The sequence below is a fragment of the Dermochelys coriacea genome, chromosome 2 (assembly GCF_009764565.3).
Source record: "Dermochelys coriacea isolate rDerCor1 chromosome 2, rDerCor1.pri.v4, whole genome shotgun sequence".
Taxonomy (NCBI): domain Eukaryota; kingdom Metazoa; phylum Chordata; order Testudines; family Dermochelyidae; genus Dermochelys; species Dermochelys coriacea.
This window is the reverse complement of record NC_050069.1, coordinates 267,326,219-267,343,848: the sequence shown is the minus strand read 5'-3', so window position 1 is coordinate 267,343,848 and position 17,630 is coordinate 267,326,219. Positions and strand designations below refer to the sequence as shown.

The window sequence follows — 17,630 nt, the reverse complement described above, 5'->3', positions numbered from 1 at the left end:
GCATGCAGCCTGCATTTCACTGTGGCGTGTAGCTACATGGACCCTACACACTGCCGCCAGTGTAGACAAGGCCTAGAAGACCACTGAATCGTGTGGTGATTCTTCACGGAGCTCTCAAGTCCAATCCTAGGGCCTCATCCTATAGACGTTTCTTACCAGGCGTGGTGCCGCTGAAGCGCTAGTCGCCCAAACTCCCAGAAACACAGACAGCTCTGAGTTTCCAAAGAGCAGGCTACAGACATAGAAGCCCGCCAGGAAAATAGCTACTGAGCCGAGACAACATGGAATGCTGGGATTATCAAAGGCGGTTTAAAAGATGACCAGAAATCTACTAACAGCTCAGTTTTATTTCACAAAACAAAGCATCTAATGGAGACAAACACTCAAAACAAAACAAAAAAAAACCTCTTGACAAGATCCAGTCAACTGGTGATCAGACAAGACAGGGTTGGAAGGGACCTCTTCAGGCACCAAGTCTGTTTCCCTACCTCACAGGCATCCCCATCAAAAATTTATCCAGCATCCTCGTCAAACTAGTTGGGTTGTTTGCCCCACTTCTATTGGAAGGCTGTTTCAGGACCTCCCTACTCTGACTGTTACAAACCTTCTTCTTATTCCCAGCCTAAATTTATTCCTGGCCAGTTTATCCCCATTTGTTCTGTCCTTTAGTTTGTATTGCTCTTCTTCATCCCAGAGTACCGAGATCACCCCAGGCAAGCGGCAAGAACCAATGGCAAGGCTGTGAAGGTTCAAGAGACCAGCGGATGTTTTCGTTCCCAGACTGAACTTTCACTGCACAGTGGTTTGGTTGGTTTCAGTTACCCCCCGACCCTTCCACATTTGCCATGCCAGAAGCTCCCATTTTAGACGCCAAGTTGCCCGAGGCCTTGCCACCCTCACCTGGAGGAGTATCTGACTCTGTGTGGATTCCCGGTAATGGCAAGGTGATTATGCCCAGACTAGGATACTGCTCCTACAAAGGCAGAATCTGGTCTGGAAGGGGTAGCCCTGAAAAGCCCTTCAACCTACACGACATGGACTAGCACGGCCTATCCTACAGCACAAAATGAAACCCAGCCACACCTAGCAGTAGGAGCTCTCCTTTGGACCCCATTTGCCCCAGCATCCTCAGCCCTTGCTCAACCTGGCCATTGGTCACAGTCCTAGACCTGCAGATGCCCTTTGGAAGTAGATTAGGTTTAGATTTCAGTGTGTTCTCCCTTATGACTATTACTGTTAATGATACCTAGCTCTTCTCATTCACCAGTCTCAAAGTGCTTGACAAAGGAGGTCAGTGTCATTATTCCCAATTTACAGATAGGAAAACTGAGGCACGGAGAGGGGAACTGGCTTGGTCAAGATCACCCAGCAGCAAAGCCAGGATTTGAACTCAGGTCTCCCAAGTCTTAGTCCAGTGTGCACAATCCACTTGCCAAAACCACCTCCATTTCCACCTACATGTTTCATCCCACTCCCCCACAACTGCACCCTCACAACCAAGCAGAACCCCAAAGGGGGTCAGGCCTCCCCGCTTCTTACCTTGGCCGACGGCGAATTGCTCATGATGGAGGTGAGCACGCTGATGGCATGAACCGTGATGGCGTCGGAACTGCTGTCGAACACCTAAAGACAGGGGAGAAAGCGAGTGACGATCATGTGGTGACCCCGGCCTATTAAAATCCACTGGACTGGCAGGCCAATCAATCCCAGTTTTCACAGCTCCTCCAAGTCAAGCCCTGAACTACAAGGTCACACTGGGGGCTTCTGAGCAGAGAAGAGCTTCAAGTCGGGTCAGGTCAAGTTGGTAGTTGCAGGGCTGACAAGCACACTCATGTACTGGTGCGAGATCCGAGCTCAACCCTCTAAGCCGCTGACAGCCTGAGCAACCACAGGAGCTGCGGCTACCCGGCACCTCAGAGAAATCAGAACGTGAACCTTTCACTGGCCAACAGGGAGCTGCCAGGCTTTTTCCTCTCTTTACATGGCGTTGGTGATGGGGAGAAACCACCAGTTCACTCAGCCTCATCCCTGAGCAAACCCGTCTGGCCATAGGCAGGTGGGACAATCCTCGTTCTGCAGATGCCAAACCTTTCACCCCTACTTACCCAGAGCCACGAAAGGAGCTGGGGGCGATAGGATGCCTAGGATCAGATAGGAAAGAGACCCATACAGTGCCACAGCTGTACCTGACCTACAGGAAGGAAGGGCTCATGTCCCCTGCCCCACCCGAATCCCAGGGATTAGACTCTCCTTGGCAGGCAAGATTTACGGCTGTAGGTTGGGGAGCATGCTATTTATTTGAGGCAACGTCCCCCCCACCAAACTTTGGGAGAATCCAGACTCCAGATGTGGGGCTCAGATCCACCCGTTTAATATTAAACTCTGCAGGTCACCGCTAGGGACCACATGGTAACACACTCCTTGAAGGCAGACACCCGACGGGTACAGGAGATGACCACAGGGTAGTGGGATCATTCTGTGCCCCCTGCCTTCATCTGCTGCTTTAGCTTGCAAAGAAATTCAGTCCAACCGGGCATTGCCCCTCAGGGCAGATCCATTCTCCCTGGGGCTGTTTAAGGCTCCTAGGGGGCTAGGCCGATGGAAGACCATTAACCAGTAGGGGCTGGGAAAGAAGAGGGAATGGACCTGCATTTAATCCAGGCTATGTTGTGATCCTGAGACCCCTTCGGGGGCAGGGGAGATTCAGGGGGCTATTCCCAGGTTGGGTCCTTTCCCCTACATGGGCGGCTAGACAGTGGAGTGTGGTCTGAGAAAGATGCACAGAAGCACCAAGAGGAAACATCTGGAGGACAGAAGGAGCAGGGCCCTGCCAGACAGAGCGCAGGGCATCCCTGGATGATGCCCAGAAGAACCAGAGAGGGGACAGCAGGAACAGGGGTAGATAGAGGTACACGAAGCTGCTGCCTCCAGGACCACAGGTCGTTCTGTCACTGGCCACACCACCCGGGAAGAGGACAAGCCAGACATCGGAGATTTCCTGCACCCGCTGCCATGAGCAGGGGTTTGACTTCAGTGGGGACAGGATCCCAGCCACGGGCCAGCTAAGGAGGGGAGTGTTTCTTTGTGGAAAACACTGCCACCGCTCAGAGGTCAGCCCCGGAAGGGAGGTTTGTGTCCCGGGATCCAGGGCCTAGGACTGCTGGAGCCTCCGGGGAGTTTGAGAAGGGAGCTGTCGGAGCAACGCGGCTCCATGTGCGAGCGAGGGGCAAAACGGGCAAACACCACCTCCGTGTCCTGGGCTCGGCTTTCCCTTTTCTCCACAATCTGGGGCAGGGTTGCTGCGCCCTGAGACCCCACCCCTACCCTTCCTGGGGAAAACAGCCAGCCCCCAGCAAACGCTGAGACATGTCCCCGCCTTTCAGCCTCCTGGCCCAATGCTCCATTGTGTCCTTTTGTTTATCTAGGCTTTAAAACCCCAGCTCAAGGGGGGGGGGGGGAAACCTCTATTAATTTTCCCTTCTGGCCAGAAAGGACAGGATATTTCCCTGAAATAAGAGGGAAACAAGAAAGAGGGAGACTGGGCCAATTCCAGGAGTCTAATCTTTTGGACTGGCGGCTTTTTCTATCCCTGCAGTAGCCAGGGCCGCTCAAGATGCAATGCCCAGCGACCTGTAAAATAAAGATCGGTGCAGCCAAGTAGCAGAGCTTACATGGAGTGACTACGGCCGTCCCACATCTCAGAGCCGTAAGGGACCCCCCCCCCACGAGATGCAAAGGAAAGGGGACCTGTCATGCCTTGCATGCAAACTAAAGCTGGGTTGCCAAAGCACCACTACTGAACAGTGCAGGAAGCAGTACTGTGGGGCCACCAAGCCGCGGCAGCCAGAGGCAGCTTCACTCAAAGGAATGTGGGGCTTGGAGGGAAGGAGCTAGTGACAGGAAGGGTCTGAAACAAAGACAAGATCCTACTCAAACCAGGAGATGCTGATCAAGTGAATCAGTGCGGGGTTCCCCTGGCCTGTTAATCCGACCTGGGTCATTCCCCCATAGGCCCCTCTTCAGAGTCTCAAACGCTTTAACTCAGCTCTCGCCCAAGGAGGGTTCTGCAGACCTCCAGCGGCCCAGAGGACTAGTGGCATAAACAGAGCAAGAGGTCACCAGGCCAGCTGGTTAGGGATTGTTCCCATCCCCTGTCCCAGAAGCATGCGAAGGTGGAGGAGAGAGAGGGCTAGCCTCAGGGAACTCCTTTTCTGTTGAGCTGTACAAACTCAGCAAGGGTTTCTCTGGCCCCACCCACCCTCCCCAGTAGCCCTCAGCCCGGGGAAAACCACAAAACTTGCTCCCAAGATGTGCATGCATGTTGCAAACATGGGAGAAGTATAAAACCAAACGACAAGCTTTCCCGCAGATGCCAGCAAGGAGCCCGGAGGGAGAGGGAACATTTTACGGCTCCCTTGGTTTTCTGTAATTAAATTGTATTGTGAGCCACCAGCTGTTAATACCTCTCAGCTGTTCCATCTGGCCAGGCCTGCCTTCCTTTGTTAGGAGATTATCTTTGCTCCCTTCCTCGGGAAGGACAGTCTAAGTGGCTTCTCCTGGAAGTTGCTGCTCAATTTCAAAGCCAGAATAGCCTGTCTGCCTGCCTCCAGCTTCTGAAAACCTCTCTTGGTTCCCTAGCTACCAAGCTGACAAGGAAGGGGAAAATGGGAACACAGGTCAGAGCCTCCCACCGAGGGGGTGGGGGTGGGGGGGACTCCATCTACTGCTAAAAAAAACCCAACCAACCAAAAAAAAAAAAAAAAAAACCAAACGTCAAATCTCGCCAGGCTGGGAATTCAGGAACAAGGCCGGGGAGTGTGCGTGGGGGAAGACGGCGTTTATAAGCACAGGCTGCAGGAGAATTACTCCAGGCGGTTCATGCAAGGGGCCCCTTAGAACTAGGAGGGGACAGAGACACCCCCCCCCCCCACCACTCAATAGCCCCACTGGGGGAGCAACCCAAGACACCTAGGGGCAACAGGTGTTAACTGCGAGCGCTACACTGATTTCAATGGAGCGATGTCTGCTCACACCAGCTGAGGAACGGGCGCGTGCTCTGGATTCTCTCTCCTGAACTGCGGTGCCCCCAGTGTCCAGGTTTCGAGGGGAGGAAGGATGGACCTCACTACAGGTTGGTCCATTTTAGAAGACGTTCAATTGGACATAACATTTGGATGGGGCGTATTCAATGCAAAGGTGGATTTTACAGGCCTGATCCTGCTGGGTCCTCTGCACCTCTCATGACAGTGCTGCACGCCTGTCCACTCCCATGGAAATTGGTGGGATTCGCGGACGCTTGGCACCTGACAGGACTGGGCCCAGCCTTCCTGAAAACACTGCTTGGAAATCTATTCCCAGGAGGGCACCGGGGTTGCTGGCTAATGGCGTAAGATGGAACCAACCAGCAGCTCTCTGTTTATAACAGTGCGCTCGGCTGGTCTCCTGGCTTTTGGCTCGACGGCCGGCAACCTGATGGGCTTTGGTTACTTCAGATATTCCCTTTCTAAGCCTCCCATGGAGCCTGCCCTGCTGCGCCCCAGTTGCCAAGCACCTGGAAGGCTGAGAAGCATGCAACAGCGAGCCCTTGCTGGATGGCTCTCTTGGATCCAACGGGCGACCGCGCTATCCCCCCTCCCCACCCCCGGAGGCGAGCCAGGACGTATTCAGAGCGACGGACGCGAGACTAGCTCGATGCGTGCATGCGCGCGCGCACACACACACACGTGATTGGTGCAGGCTCATTCCCAAAGTGCCATCACCTTGCACAAACCAGGGATGTCAGAGCCAGGGAGGTCCAAATGGAACGGTGGATTTCCCCTCCCACCCCCATATTTTAGCCTCTGAATCCATCCTCTGTCTTAAAAAGAAACAGGGGAAGACAGCAGGGTAAGTAACTGCTCCAACGTGATGCCCCTTGGAAAGCGTCTGCTGCTCTCTTTCCCCAGGCTCTGAGGCACCCCAGACCCTTTCCTATGCTATTACACCCGGGAAGGAAGCCGAGAGCGGGTTCCAAGAGCCTTGCAAAGCCATCGGCGAGGTGAGGTGGCTGGGTTATTTCTCACCTAGTCATGGGGTACAGGAGACCTTCCTTGGGCACAAGACTACGGCAGGGGCCAATCGTGTTGTGCCGTCATAGCTTAAAATCCACCCTGGCTCCCAAAGCAGGTACTGAAGGGCTGGCAGGATGGGGAGGGGACAGGATGGCCTGGCGGGGAAGTCACTGGACTGGGACCCAGGAGATCTGGGTTCAGTTCAGCTCAGATTGGCAGTGACCTTGGGGAAGGATGGATTGCCTTCCTCTGGGAGTGTAGGGCACTTGCTGGGGTTCTCTGGGTATCTCTGCCTTTGCAGGGGCATCGGGCACTAGTGCACCTTGGTTCCCAATAGTCTATGCTTGTGGCCCATCATAGTCTAGTCTCCTGCGGGCTGTGATACTTCGGTCTCATTTCAGTTTCGGTTGGGTGTGCTGATAGGAGTGGCCCGTGTCATACTAGAGGCCAGAGCAGATGATCTGGGGGGCCCTTCTGGCCTTGAACTTCATGACTGGCTCTAGGACTCCATGCAGCACTCTGCCTCAGTTTCCCCATCTGTAAAAAGGGGAGGAGAATACCGCCCTATCGGGAGGCACTACGGTACTATGGGTGGAGAGCATCCATAACTGTTGGCTCTGTTCCGAGATCTAGTCCCGGTCTGTGTGCAGGCAAAATTAATTTTAGCGGGACGGGTGAAGGGTGAGGTTGTATGGTTTAGACAGGGACCTGCCAGGCACCCACCTCACTCCATTGCCAGCCCCTGGGGATGTGCCTCAGTTTCCCCATCAGTGCCAAGCCCTTGGGGACGGAAAGCACCAAGCAAAGATAAAATCTCATCCTCCATTCTGGATGCGCAATCCCCACCCAAGCCAATGGGCACTGGGCCGGCTCAGGTCCTATTTTCCTTCCCCCCTCTAGCTGGATGGTGCAGGGTGAACTTGCCTGACAGCTGGGCGCAGAGCCACGGGCAAAAGTGTCCCCTTCCCCTCCCCCCTCCCGGGCTTGATGGCGCTGCTGACATCACCCGGTTTGTTGCAGCGGAAAAGAAATTAACAAAAGCAGCCACAGCCTGAGTGTTGCCCTGGCCACTACCAGCGACGTGCAATACCTTCTGGACATCGCTCTCGGTCAGTAAGTGTGCGGCGAGCTCGCTCCCCATCTCATCCGCTTTATGTGCCCCACTCACGTAGAGCTGTCGAAAAGGGGGTCAGAAAAGCTTACATCAGCCAAGGAGAAGACAGAGAGAGGGTTAAGCACACAATGGACAGGCACACCTAGGAGTGTAGGAGTAACCAGCTGGGATTTCAACTCCGCTGCATCATCGCTGGGACACAGCTCCAACCTGGACACCCCCCCAGAGCCAGAGGGTGCAGGGGTAGCGCCCGGGGGGAAGATACTGTCCCCCATGGGCCCTGGATCAGGTTCTCAACTCTGGTCTGCAGCCTGCCTCTGACATATGGTTTGTGAAGTCTTGTCTCTGCACCATCAGAGTAGCTGGCATTTCTCCTGTGCACTAACTTCAAATGGCAGGGTAGAGCATGGCTGGGGGTGGGGGGCAACAAGGCAGATCCTGAAATCTTAATGCTGTAGGAGGATTGTAGAACAGCATGGTAGAAATTGCTCCTGGGAACCAGCAGTGGAGCTTTCCCCTCCAGGTCACTGACCCAAAGGTCTCCCGGGTAAGTAGCGATTCAGTAACCCCCGCTGTCAGCAGTTCAGTGGCATCTCTGAAGCGAGTTCGGGGGGGGGGGGGGGGAGAGAAACTGAATCCAGCTCCTACTGAGCTGTCATGCACATCATAGAGACCGGCACCTTTGCTGTCAGCCTCTACGGCACAGACCAGAGCCAAGGAATGTGGATGGGGCAACATGTGCATGGGAAAGCCTGAACTCTTCCAGCCTTGGCCACGAAGATAATACAGGGCTCCCCAATTTAGAGTGTTAGTCTGGCCCCATCGACCAGCCTGAGACAATTTGCTTTCAAGAACCGGATTGTCATTGTCTTCTCTAGCTCTTCCAGTATGGTAAGGCTGGGCAGAAACCAGTGAGGATCAGAGGAATCAGAATGCCTTGTGGAAAAAAAAAAAAAAGGGCTCACAATGAGTCTTGCTCTGTTCCAGGGCTCAGTCTCTGTCCTAGCTTTTGGGGGACAGAGGAAGGAAAGATTAAACCATCTGTGGAGCAAAGATCAGGACACAGGGAAAACAGGCCCTTCTCCGAACTATCAGCAGTGAGGTTCTTCTCTCCACCGTGACACCAGCACAGTGCCAGAACCGACCCACTGCAATCAGCGTAACTGAGCTCCGAAGCCAGCAGGGGAAAGATGAAGCATCACTGTTTGTAGCAAGGCAGCAAACCTCCGAAGGAAACTTCCCCCTGCATGGCCCAACGGCAGATGAATGCAGAGGCACTGGGTTCTGGGGCTGGCGTGCCGAGGGGGCAGCAATGAGTTACTGAGAAGGGAAGATCGGGGAACCCCAGAGAGCAAGATGGGAGGGGGAATCACTTCGGGATATGCGGAAGGAAGATCAAAGGGAGATGGTTACAGGAAGCTGCTCAGCACAAATGGGGACTTGAGTCGCCTGCTAGGGAGCCATATAACGGTCCCGAAAGCAATCTGGAGTCAAAGTGACGCAGCCAGTCCGCGAGTTGTTGCGTCGAGCTGGGGGCAGATGGGATCGGAGAGGAAGGACAAGGATACGTGGACCAACACCTCATGTTGCTGTCCTGCTTTCCTCCCTTGACCACCGGAGTCACGACTGAGCGGCACAGAGCTTCCCAGGAGCGCTGGAGAGTAGCCTGCTCCTTGCATTTAAAAAGCCCATGATAAAAGTTGGCTGTTGTAAGTTACCCTCCCCTGCTCCCACGTCTCCCAGCAGCAGCCTGCTTCGGACACAGATTAGCCAGCAGCTCCTCACTCGGCGGCAGTTCTGCCAAGGACAAGACCGGGCTGCAACCTGGAAACGGAAGCAGCTGGAGGTGACAACAGATGACAGAGAGAGGTGGAAAAATCTTGTTAGCTTCCCCGAAGATTGATCCCGCGGGCCTGGGGGAGCAAGGAGCAGCAGGGAGCCGAGCACCATCTAATTGCACTTGATTCTTTGAAAGAGTCTGGTCGGGAGCTCCGAGCCACAGCCAGCACGGGGCTGCTCGTCCTTCGGAGAATCCTCCTAGCTGGCTGCGTTCAGGGCTGTTCTAAACACCTCCACTGCCTGTCACCGGCCTGCAGGCCTATAGCACCCTGTCAGATACTCTGAGCACACCCAAGACAAGGCGGCGGCGGCTGCAGACACATGAGCCTGTGCCAAAGAGGTTGTGTAACACGTGCACTATTCCAGATGTGCTGGGACAAAAGGACACCTGGGAGGGCACATATGAGAGAGGCAGGATCCGATCACAGCAGTGGGAGTCAAGAAGTCCCGAGTTCGCATCCTTCCTCTATTGCAGGCTGCCACCGTGGCCTCCGACAAGTCACTCCCCCTCTCTGCCTCACCCTGCCCCCACCAAGACCCCTAGAGCAGAGTTATGCCACCATCTAGCCCCCTGCCAAGGGCTGATTACTGTGCATGAAGCCCATCGCAAAACATACAGCACCAAGCACCCTCTTCAATAAGGTGAATGGCTCCCGACCTGCTTAACAATCGGGCATCCCCCCAGTGCTAATCCATTAGCTCTCCACCACCGGTGGCCAAGATCCAGGGCTGCGGTGCTCATCGGTGCGAGTGAGGTTCTGACAGATGGGCTCCCATGGCTGGGAGCACAAGTTCAGAAACACTCTGAACGGACGAAAGCCCGGGCAGAGCTGCAAAGGACTCAGAATGCCCCCACGACGGCCTGGATTTTAATAACGGAAGAAGAGCTGGTTAAGGGAGTGCTGCAGCTACTCCTCAATGTATTTGAGTGCCTGCCTGTCTTCCCCCTCCCCCCCATTGCCAGGGTCACCCACACATCTTCGCCTGTTGCAAGGCATCCTCGCATTTGCCACAGAAAAAGCTCCAGGTGCAGCTTCTTGTAGATCTAGGAATCTACTTGGTACCGTGGCCAATTTCAGCCTCTCCTAGGGTAAAGACACCCTCTCTTCAGCTGCAAGCGTTTGCAACAGCACCCACTGGTGGTCACTGAGATTCAGGGTTTGCCCGAGCGGCACCTTACTGGTTGAAGCTGCTGAATGAAGAGCCCCCCTGGATCGCCTGTTTGTGAAGAGAGGGAGCCGAGATGCGCTCTCAATGTTAAACATGGGCAGGGGGCAGGTGGCGAGGGCACACACGCGTGAGCAGTGCATGTTCCGAGCCACCACTCCGGTCAATGCCATAAATGGGAAAATTCCAGCCAACCTGTACCCGGTTTGTTTAAACCGAAGTTAAAAATAACACACGGGAGAGAGGGAGAGCAAGATTCCAGCAGGGTCCAGCTTTCGGTTTGTTATGAATGGCTGTAAATCTTCCTTTTGTGTACAAGTGAGGATTTAAGGGGTTTTCCGGGCAGAACGAACATGCGCTGTGCCACAGCCAGGCCTGCGTGTTCTCTCCGGATTTAGAAACTGCAGCAAGATGGATGAACGCATGCAGAGCTCCTGCGTGGAGGGAAGCACTGTACGCTACACAAACTGCTGGGCCACAAAGATCTACTGCAGCAGGACAGAGCGCACAAAATTAAGAGCAAAGATGATGTCTTTTTTTCCTTTTCCGTCAAATTAATGGTGAGATGAATAAAAAGTGACCTCCAAATAAAGCCAGGTGAATCAACTGCAGGCATCTGGGCTGGAACTCCAGGTTCCGATTAGAAATGGGAGTGTGGCAGCTCCATACCCTCGCCAATCGCATTTCCAGGGCAAACCCGCTCAGTAAGCAAGTTAACAGATCTTTCCCAATTGTCTGCTCTGGAAATGCAGCCTGGGGATCAAAAACCTAGCTGGGCTCTTTTCACCTCTTCCACTAGCAACAAGTAATAAAGATCCTGAAATTAACACACAAGGCCAAACATGGGATCAGCTTTCACGTGCCATGACACGTGGCCTCTTCTAGAATGTGTTGGTTAACACCACACAGGAACATTACACAGCCACTTAGGACAGGAAGTGAGGATGCTGAGTGCAAGTGAAAATGCTCAAGGAGCTTCGGGCCCTTCTGGAATTTGGCCAGGGCAGCAGGGTTGACAGTTCTACTCCTGAGAAAAGTGGACTGGAATCTTGAATGTGCACTGGTGGTCAGGACCTTAGTGTAAGAGGCACAAGGCTTGCACCACGATAATGGTGAGGACCCGTGTGTTGTGGTAGCCTCTCAGGACGTTAAGTGGTGCATACGCCTAGGAAAACAGTCTCAGCCCCACACAGCATGCAAGCCGAATGACAAAACTCAGATCTAGGGTGAAGCTGAGGCTACAACATACACGCAGAGTGGATGTGTAACACAGGAATTAGGGACTCCTCTTGGAGAGGGCACACAACCCAGAACAACGGCCTCTCAGCTTCCTTGTCATTAGCTGGCTGATCTACTGTACTACAGCATGACAGACCTGGATCTTCGGGGGTAGGTGGGGGTGGGGGGGTCTGACTCAAGAGACGGTTAATGGCTTCTGAGGGACGAGAGCAACCCAAAGTCAACAGCTCAAGTTCCCCCAGAGTGCCTGGCTCATTCGGTTACTTCTACCTGCCCGGTATTAGAACAAGTCTCCTTGCTGAGACCAGCCCTGAAGCTTAAGGACCCGATTAGGGTTTTTCCAGGTAGGAGGAAACTCGGAGAGGTCCCACCCCTGCCACTTGCGACCCAAGAGTGCCGGGGAGCATACCTTGCTGTTCTGGATCAGCCGGATGATGTGTTCGAAGCAGTTGTTGCTGAGGAACATGGCTTGCAGTACTGGCCGGTCACCACAATTCAGCATTTCCGGAATTGCATCTGAAGGTGAGAGGAAGAGTGTCATCCATCAACACAAGCCGATAGGGGAGCAGCATCTGAGCCTCGCTCCATGGCAGACTCGTGGGGAGAGGAGCAGAAATAAGGCTCAAGGGCCATGCAAGTGACATCTGGGAGGCTGGGACTATCTAGCACTCCCAATAGCTGGGTTAGCAGGCTGCACACGACCCACCCCGAGCTCCTGGGGGGACAAAAGGGAATTTGGGAAGTGGCAGGTGCCTAATTTCCAGCAGGGTATGGAGATTGTCCTCTCCCCCCAGAGAGGTGCCCATTGGAGAGAGGCAGCCACTCTAAGAGGCCAGATGAACGGCTAGGCCGTGCCTACATCAGGCAGCATTGCCTCGGTCAGCATGCGAGCTAGCGCTGAGCCCAGTGTACGAGCAGGTGAAGAAGAGACGACACGTGGTTGAGCCCTCCTCAGGCAGGGCTAGCCAGAGTGGTTAAGACCCAGTGGATAGCCATGTCTGGTCTTCACTAGCCCTCCCAGCAGCGGCTGAGCAACACTGCCCTGGTGCCCTGGGAGGCAGAGCAGCCTGCATCGCCCTGCTAGGGACTACGGGACTAACCCTAGGGACAGCTTCATCTCATTCCACTACCCCAGCGGCTCCCATCCGTGTGGTGCACAGTCAGGGAACCGTACCCATCTTGTGTGGGAAAAACTCGCCACCCCAGAACCCTGTCCGCCTCCCCATCCCCCAAACTCCAGGCCCAGCTCCTCCCAGAGCTACCTACCCAGCATGTTCACCCTGAGAGCAATCATCCCCTCCTCCCAGCGAGTGGCCTGCGAGCCTTCCAGAGAGGCCATGGGCTGGTCTGAATTGAGGACCTTGAAGTAACTGTCCAAGATGGTCCTGATCTCCACCTTGCGCTGGCCCGGGCTGCTGGCGTGCAGGATGTGAATCATTCCCACCAGACTCTTCAAGGTCAGCTGCAGCAGTTTGGGGTCCTTGGTGTCTCCATTCTGTGGGGAGCACCACTGCCTGAGCACTAGCATGAGGGCCTCAACGGAGGTCGGCGTGATCACCTGCAGGGCATTTTGCTGTCGAAGCAAAGCAGCCCCGTTAGATGGCGCCCCAGGAAACCAAGCCCAGACCAGACCCGAACAGGGACTCGAGCCCAGATTCTCAGACCCACGGCGGGAATCACACCAGCATGCTGGGTCTTGCGTAGAAACGCACGTACACCACGCTCACGGGCGGTGCGATTCACGCACAAGGGGCTGGGAATCTGGGCTTAAGCAGGTGCCAGAGACTCACCCTCTGCAAGCACAACCTAGCTTCCTGCAAGAGCATTGGATCACGTGGGACTGGGGCCCATCTGTCTAACGCTCAAGGCTTGGGTCTGTCCTGCAAATGCTGTCCAGTAGAGGGCAGTAACGCAGTCAGGGTAAAAAACCATGGGATCACGTCGCCCTCTACTGGCTGCAGCCTACAGGGAGGAAAGCAGAGTGGGGATGGGGAAGAAAAGGAGAGAACAGGAGGACGATAGGAAGACTGAAGGAAGGTACCTGCAATATCTGAAGTGCACCCACTGCGACTCCGTCTCAGACGGCCTGTGCCCCACAATCCCTACCTCCCCCCCTTGTATTCCTAAAGCACCAGGAGCTGCCATAGGCTCCTCCTAGGACCCAAATCCAAGCAGTGCTCTCATCTCTTCCCGCATCACCCTCCCCACCAGTAATAAAGATGTGGTGGATGGGACGAGAGACCCAGACCCACGGGGCCCCGCAGGGTGAAGCGAGGCCAGGCACCGGGAGCGCTTGTTTTCAGCCCTACGCTCGGCAAAGGCAGGATTCCGAATGCCCGTGAGGGGCAAGTGTGGTGACATGACATTGAGTTTTTCATCCCTAGATCACACAGGAGGATCGGTATTATTAGCCCCATTTTATGGGCAGGGAAACTGAGGCACGGGGAGAGAACGTGATGGGCCCAAGGTCGCACAGCAGGTCTGGGGCAAAGCTAGGAATACGAACTAGGTCTCCCGATTCCCAGTCTAGTGCCCTTATCCATTGAGCCACATTGCCTCCAGGTGGCTAAGTATCGGTGTCACAGACTCTCGGGGCCTGAGCCCCGCACCTGTAAAATGAGGATAACATCCTCTCCCTCCCTCCCTCCATCTTGCCTGGTTGACTTGTGACCGCATCCGTGCAGGGACTCTCTATATGTGGGCATAGCACCTAGCACAATGGGCCCCGATCTTGCTAGGGCCCGTAAGCGCTGCTGCAATAAAAGTATTTTCCCCCTAAAACAACACAAGGGACACTTAAAGGCACCCCTGGCTCCTGTGGGGCTTTCAGGCCAGCCGAATGCAGCCAGCTGCGCATTGCGCTTCCCATGCTCACAAAACATCCCAGCAGGTGGGGGGCGGCAAGTGGGGGAGCATACAACAGGAGACAAATGCAGAAGGGATCCAAGCAGTTTGCTTTTATGTCCTAGAAATGTGGGGCTGGAAAGGACCTCGAGAGGTCGCCTAGTCCAGCCCCCGCACCCTGAGGCAGGACCTACACCATCCCTGGCAGGTGTTCGGCCCCCCAGCCCTTAAAGATCTCTGGGAAGGGGTGTGGAATCCCCAAGCTTGGTTATCAGACATGGCCACGCCCGCTCTCCCGCCCACCTCTCCCTCCCCAGGAGCAAAGCTTGGCTTTCAGGAAGGAGGGGACCACAAGGGCTAGGGACGAGTTACCTTGGCTCCAGAGATAATGGCTCCAAAGAGATGGATGAGTCGCAGCTGGAGAGCCTCGGGAAGCTGCCCCTCGTCCTGGAAGCTCCCTGCAGAGGGCGAGAGGGGAGAGAAGTTTAGCCTGTCAGCCGGAGACTAAGCACCAATCTCTCGGGGGCGGGGGGAGGAGATACACGACCTGATTGAATGCCTGCTGAAATCAATGGAAAGACTTCCCGGGGATTTGTATCAGAATCTGTCACTTGGTGCCTCAGTTTCCCCATCAGTAAAGCCATGATGACACGGCTTCCTTTCTCTGCTGTGTCTATTTAGACTGCGAGCTCTATGGGAGAGGGACTGGCTCTCACTGGGTGTATATTCAGTGCCTGGCACAACACGGCTCTCATTTGGGTTGCCCCTCTAAGCGTTACCACACTACACATTATAAATAGTAATTTAGGGCACGCACAGATCACCTCTGTCTCCAGAGGTGAAGCAGCTCATGCCAGCTAGGATGGGGCGCTAGTGACCCTTGGGAGACCAAGGATTTGAGTCCCATTTCCATTTTTGCCACTGACTCACCGCGTGGCCTTGGACTAGAATTTTCTGAGCCTCAGTTTCCCCATCTGTAAGAGGAGGCTGACACAGCTTTCCCCTCAGCTCTTCACTCACTATTTGGAAAGCTCACCCTCCGCTCCTTAGCTGGAAGATGCTACTGAAGGGCAAACATGCTCTTATTTAAATCAACCTTAGAGAACGTAGGGGAGGAAGCCCGGCCCGTGCAGGGAGGGAGAGGGGCTGCATTAGCTAACGCCCTCCCCAGATCAGAGCTGTACTGCTGTTGGGTGGGAACGCTCCCTGGGTCCCGCTGTGATAGGGATGTTGGGGGACAGAGGGGTGGGGAATTCTCTCATTCTAAAGGGTGCTCAACGGCAAAACCCTTCTGGTGTCAAACCCAGCCCAGAGCGTGCGGATCGAACAGAGCTTCACAGGCGCTCGGGAAGCGCTTTGAAGATGGAAAGTGCTCCGGCTGGGTGTGGCAGCCTCACTTCCTCCGGCTGGGGCACGTGTGCAGGGAGAGAGTGCTCACGGTGTAGCTACTCTGGGAGGCAGCATCTCGGCTCCAGGAAGCCCAAACCCAGTTTCCTACAGACAAGACCCTGGGAGGATATAAACAGATGAGCGACCTGCTCCTGAGCCCCTCAGCGCTCACGCCAAGGGCTGCTAACGGCGGACAGGCCAGGGACTGCCAGCCAGCACCAGTAAAACACTCAGGGCCCTGGAAAGCCGGGAAGCAGGCTGTTGTGCGAAGTCGGTGTGGGGACCCTTCCCTGCAGAGGCGGGTGGTTGGAGAGGGGAACATTCTCCTCCTTTAGTCTGGCTCTGCCCACACCTGGTTCCATTCCCACTGTGGCCACCCCTTATGGGGTTCCTCTGCCCCGAACAGCCACCTCCTGCGTCCCAGGCCAGCACTTATGCTGCCACCTCCATTAGCTGCCCCTTGTTGGCAGACCCAGTGGAGAAGCCAGGAACTGACTAGGCCAGAAGACTCCTTCCCCCAACCCCGCAGGTCAGGCTGAGGCAGCGTGGGGGGAAGCCTGCCCTGCATCCAGCTAGTGCTGCCAGCTCGGTGCCTTGGGCTAGCACGACATTCATGTGTCAAGCCAAAAAGGGTCGGGTTCCTTCTCCCGCCGAGCTGGAAGGCGAGCGCAGCATTTCCCTCCTAGCGAGGGGCACAGTGACTGCTGGGGGAGGTGGGGACGAGACCAATGGCACATGACCCTGATCTCTAGTCCTTGGAGCATGTCCAGTCACCAGCCCGGCCTCTCCCAGGGACCACAAAACCGCTCCAAGTCCCAGCAAGCCCGGAGCGATACACGAAACAGAGGCCAAGCCCTCCCGTTCCCCCCCGGCACCCGCAGAGCTCTCAGCCGCCGGTCTCTGACCGGACACACAGGGTCTGACCCAGATGCTGCCACTAGGGGAGTCGGTGCAAACTCACTTCACAGGACTTCACGTTTCACCGCTCTCCTTGCGGGACACAAAACTGACGGGCTGTTAGCTCACAACTCATCTTCCCTCTCCCCCACAATAGGGCCTCTGCGCAGAAAGGCAGGACCAAGAGCCGGGTTTGTCACAACCTGCATCTACACGACTTGCTGATAGTTCTACTTCCTTCCCAATAATTTCCCTCCTAGTGGTAGCATCAGAGGCCTCATGGCTCAGGCACTGGAGGGGGACTCGAGAGGCAAATTCAATTCCCAGCTCTGCCACAGACTCCCCCATGTACCTCTGGGCAAGCCATTTAACCCCGACCCCTGCCCCCAGCACAGTTATGAGGTATACCGAGCATGGTAAGCGTATGTAGTTAATATTGATTGCTTTATCGTTCCTGTTTGAGTTACCAAATCCCCTGGATATTGCCCACCTAGGGTCAGAGGCCCATTATGTGCAATGCTGAACACACACAAAATACAAAAGACCAAGGACATGTCACACAACCTTTGCAAAGCAGGGTTTGTGCAGAACATCGCACGAGGCTTTGCAGAGAGTGTGTTCCACACTCCACTGCGGACAACAGTACCAAGCCAAGGGAGAAAGGAGAAACAGCGTAACAGATGGATTAAAAGCCATCCAACCAACACAGATGCAATGCACCGAGATTCAAGAGTAGGAAAGACACCTCCCGTGAGTCACCCCTTTTGCTGCATTTGGAGCTTTTCTCCAAGTCACGTAATCATTCCTCAAATCTTCCCTTGACAACTTCCTGCTGGCATTACCTACTGATTGAGCTATGAGGATCACTGTCTGGCTAGAAACACTCACTCACCTGGGTTACAAGTACCACTATCCTGGGTAGGTAAGAAGGAAAGAACAGTGGCTTTACACTGTTTAATCTCTGCATTTCAGAGGCAAAGGGACTGGTCAATTTCACTTCTGTTGCTAGTCAGTTTCACACTCTGGGTCTCATGTGCTACCTCCAAAGCAAACTTATTTGGGCAGGAAAGACCTGGATGGGGTTTAGATGG

The 17,630-nt window shown here is 54.9% G+C and overlaps 1 protein-coding gene across 1 annotated transcript in view; it reads right to left on the bottom strand.

Annotated features, from left to right (window-relative positions):
- Nucleotides 1-17,630, bottom strand: part of NBEAL2 (neurobeachin like 2) — a 180,805-nt gene that overhangs the window by 55,982 nt on the left and 107,193 nt on the right. The window contains 5 exon segments of the mRNA XM_038390938.2: nt 1,540-1,623; nt 7,141-7,224; nt 11,819-11,925; nt 12,676-12,982; nt 14,626-14,711. Of these exon segments, the coding sequence (XP_038246866.2) occupies nt 1,540-1,623; nt 7,141-7,224; nt 11,819-11,925; nt 12,676-12,982; nt 14,626-14,711 (668 nt within the window).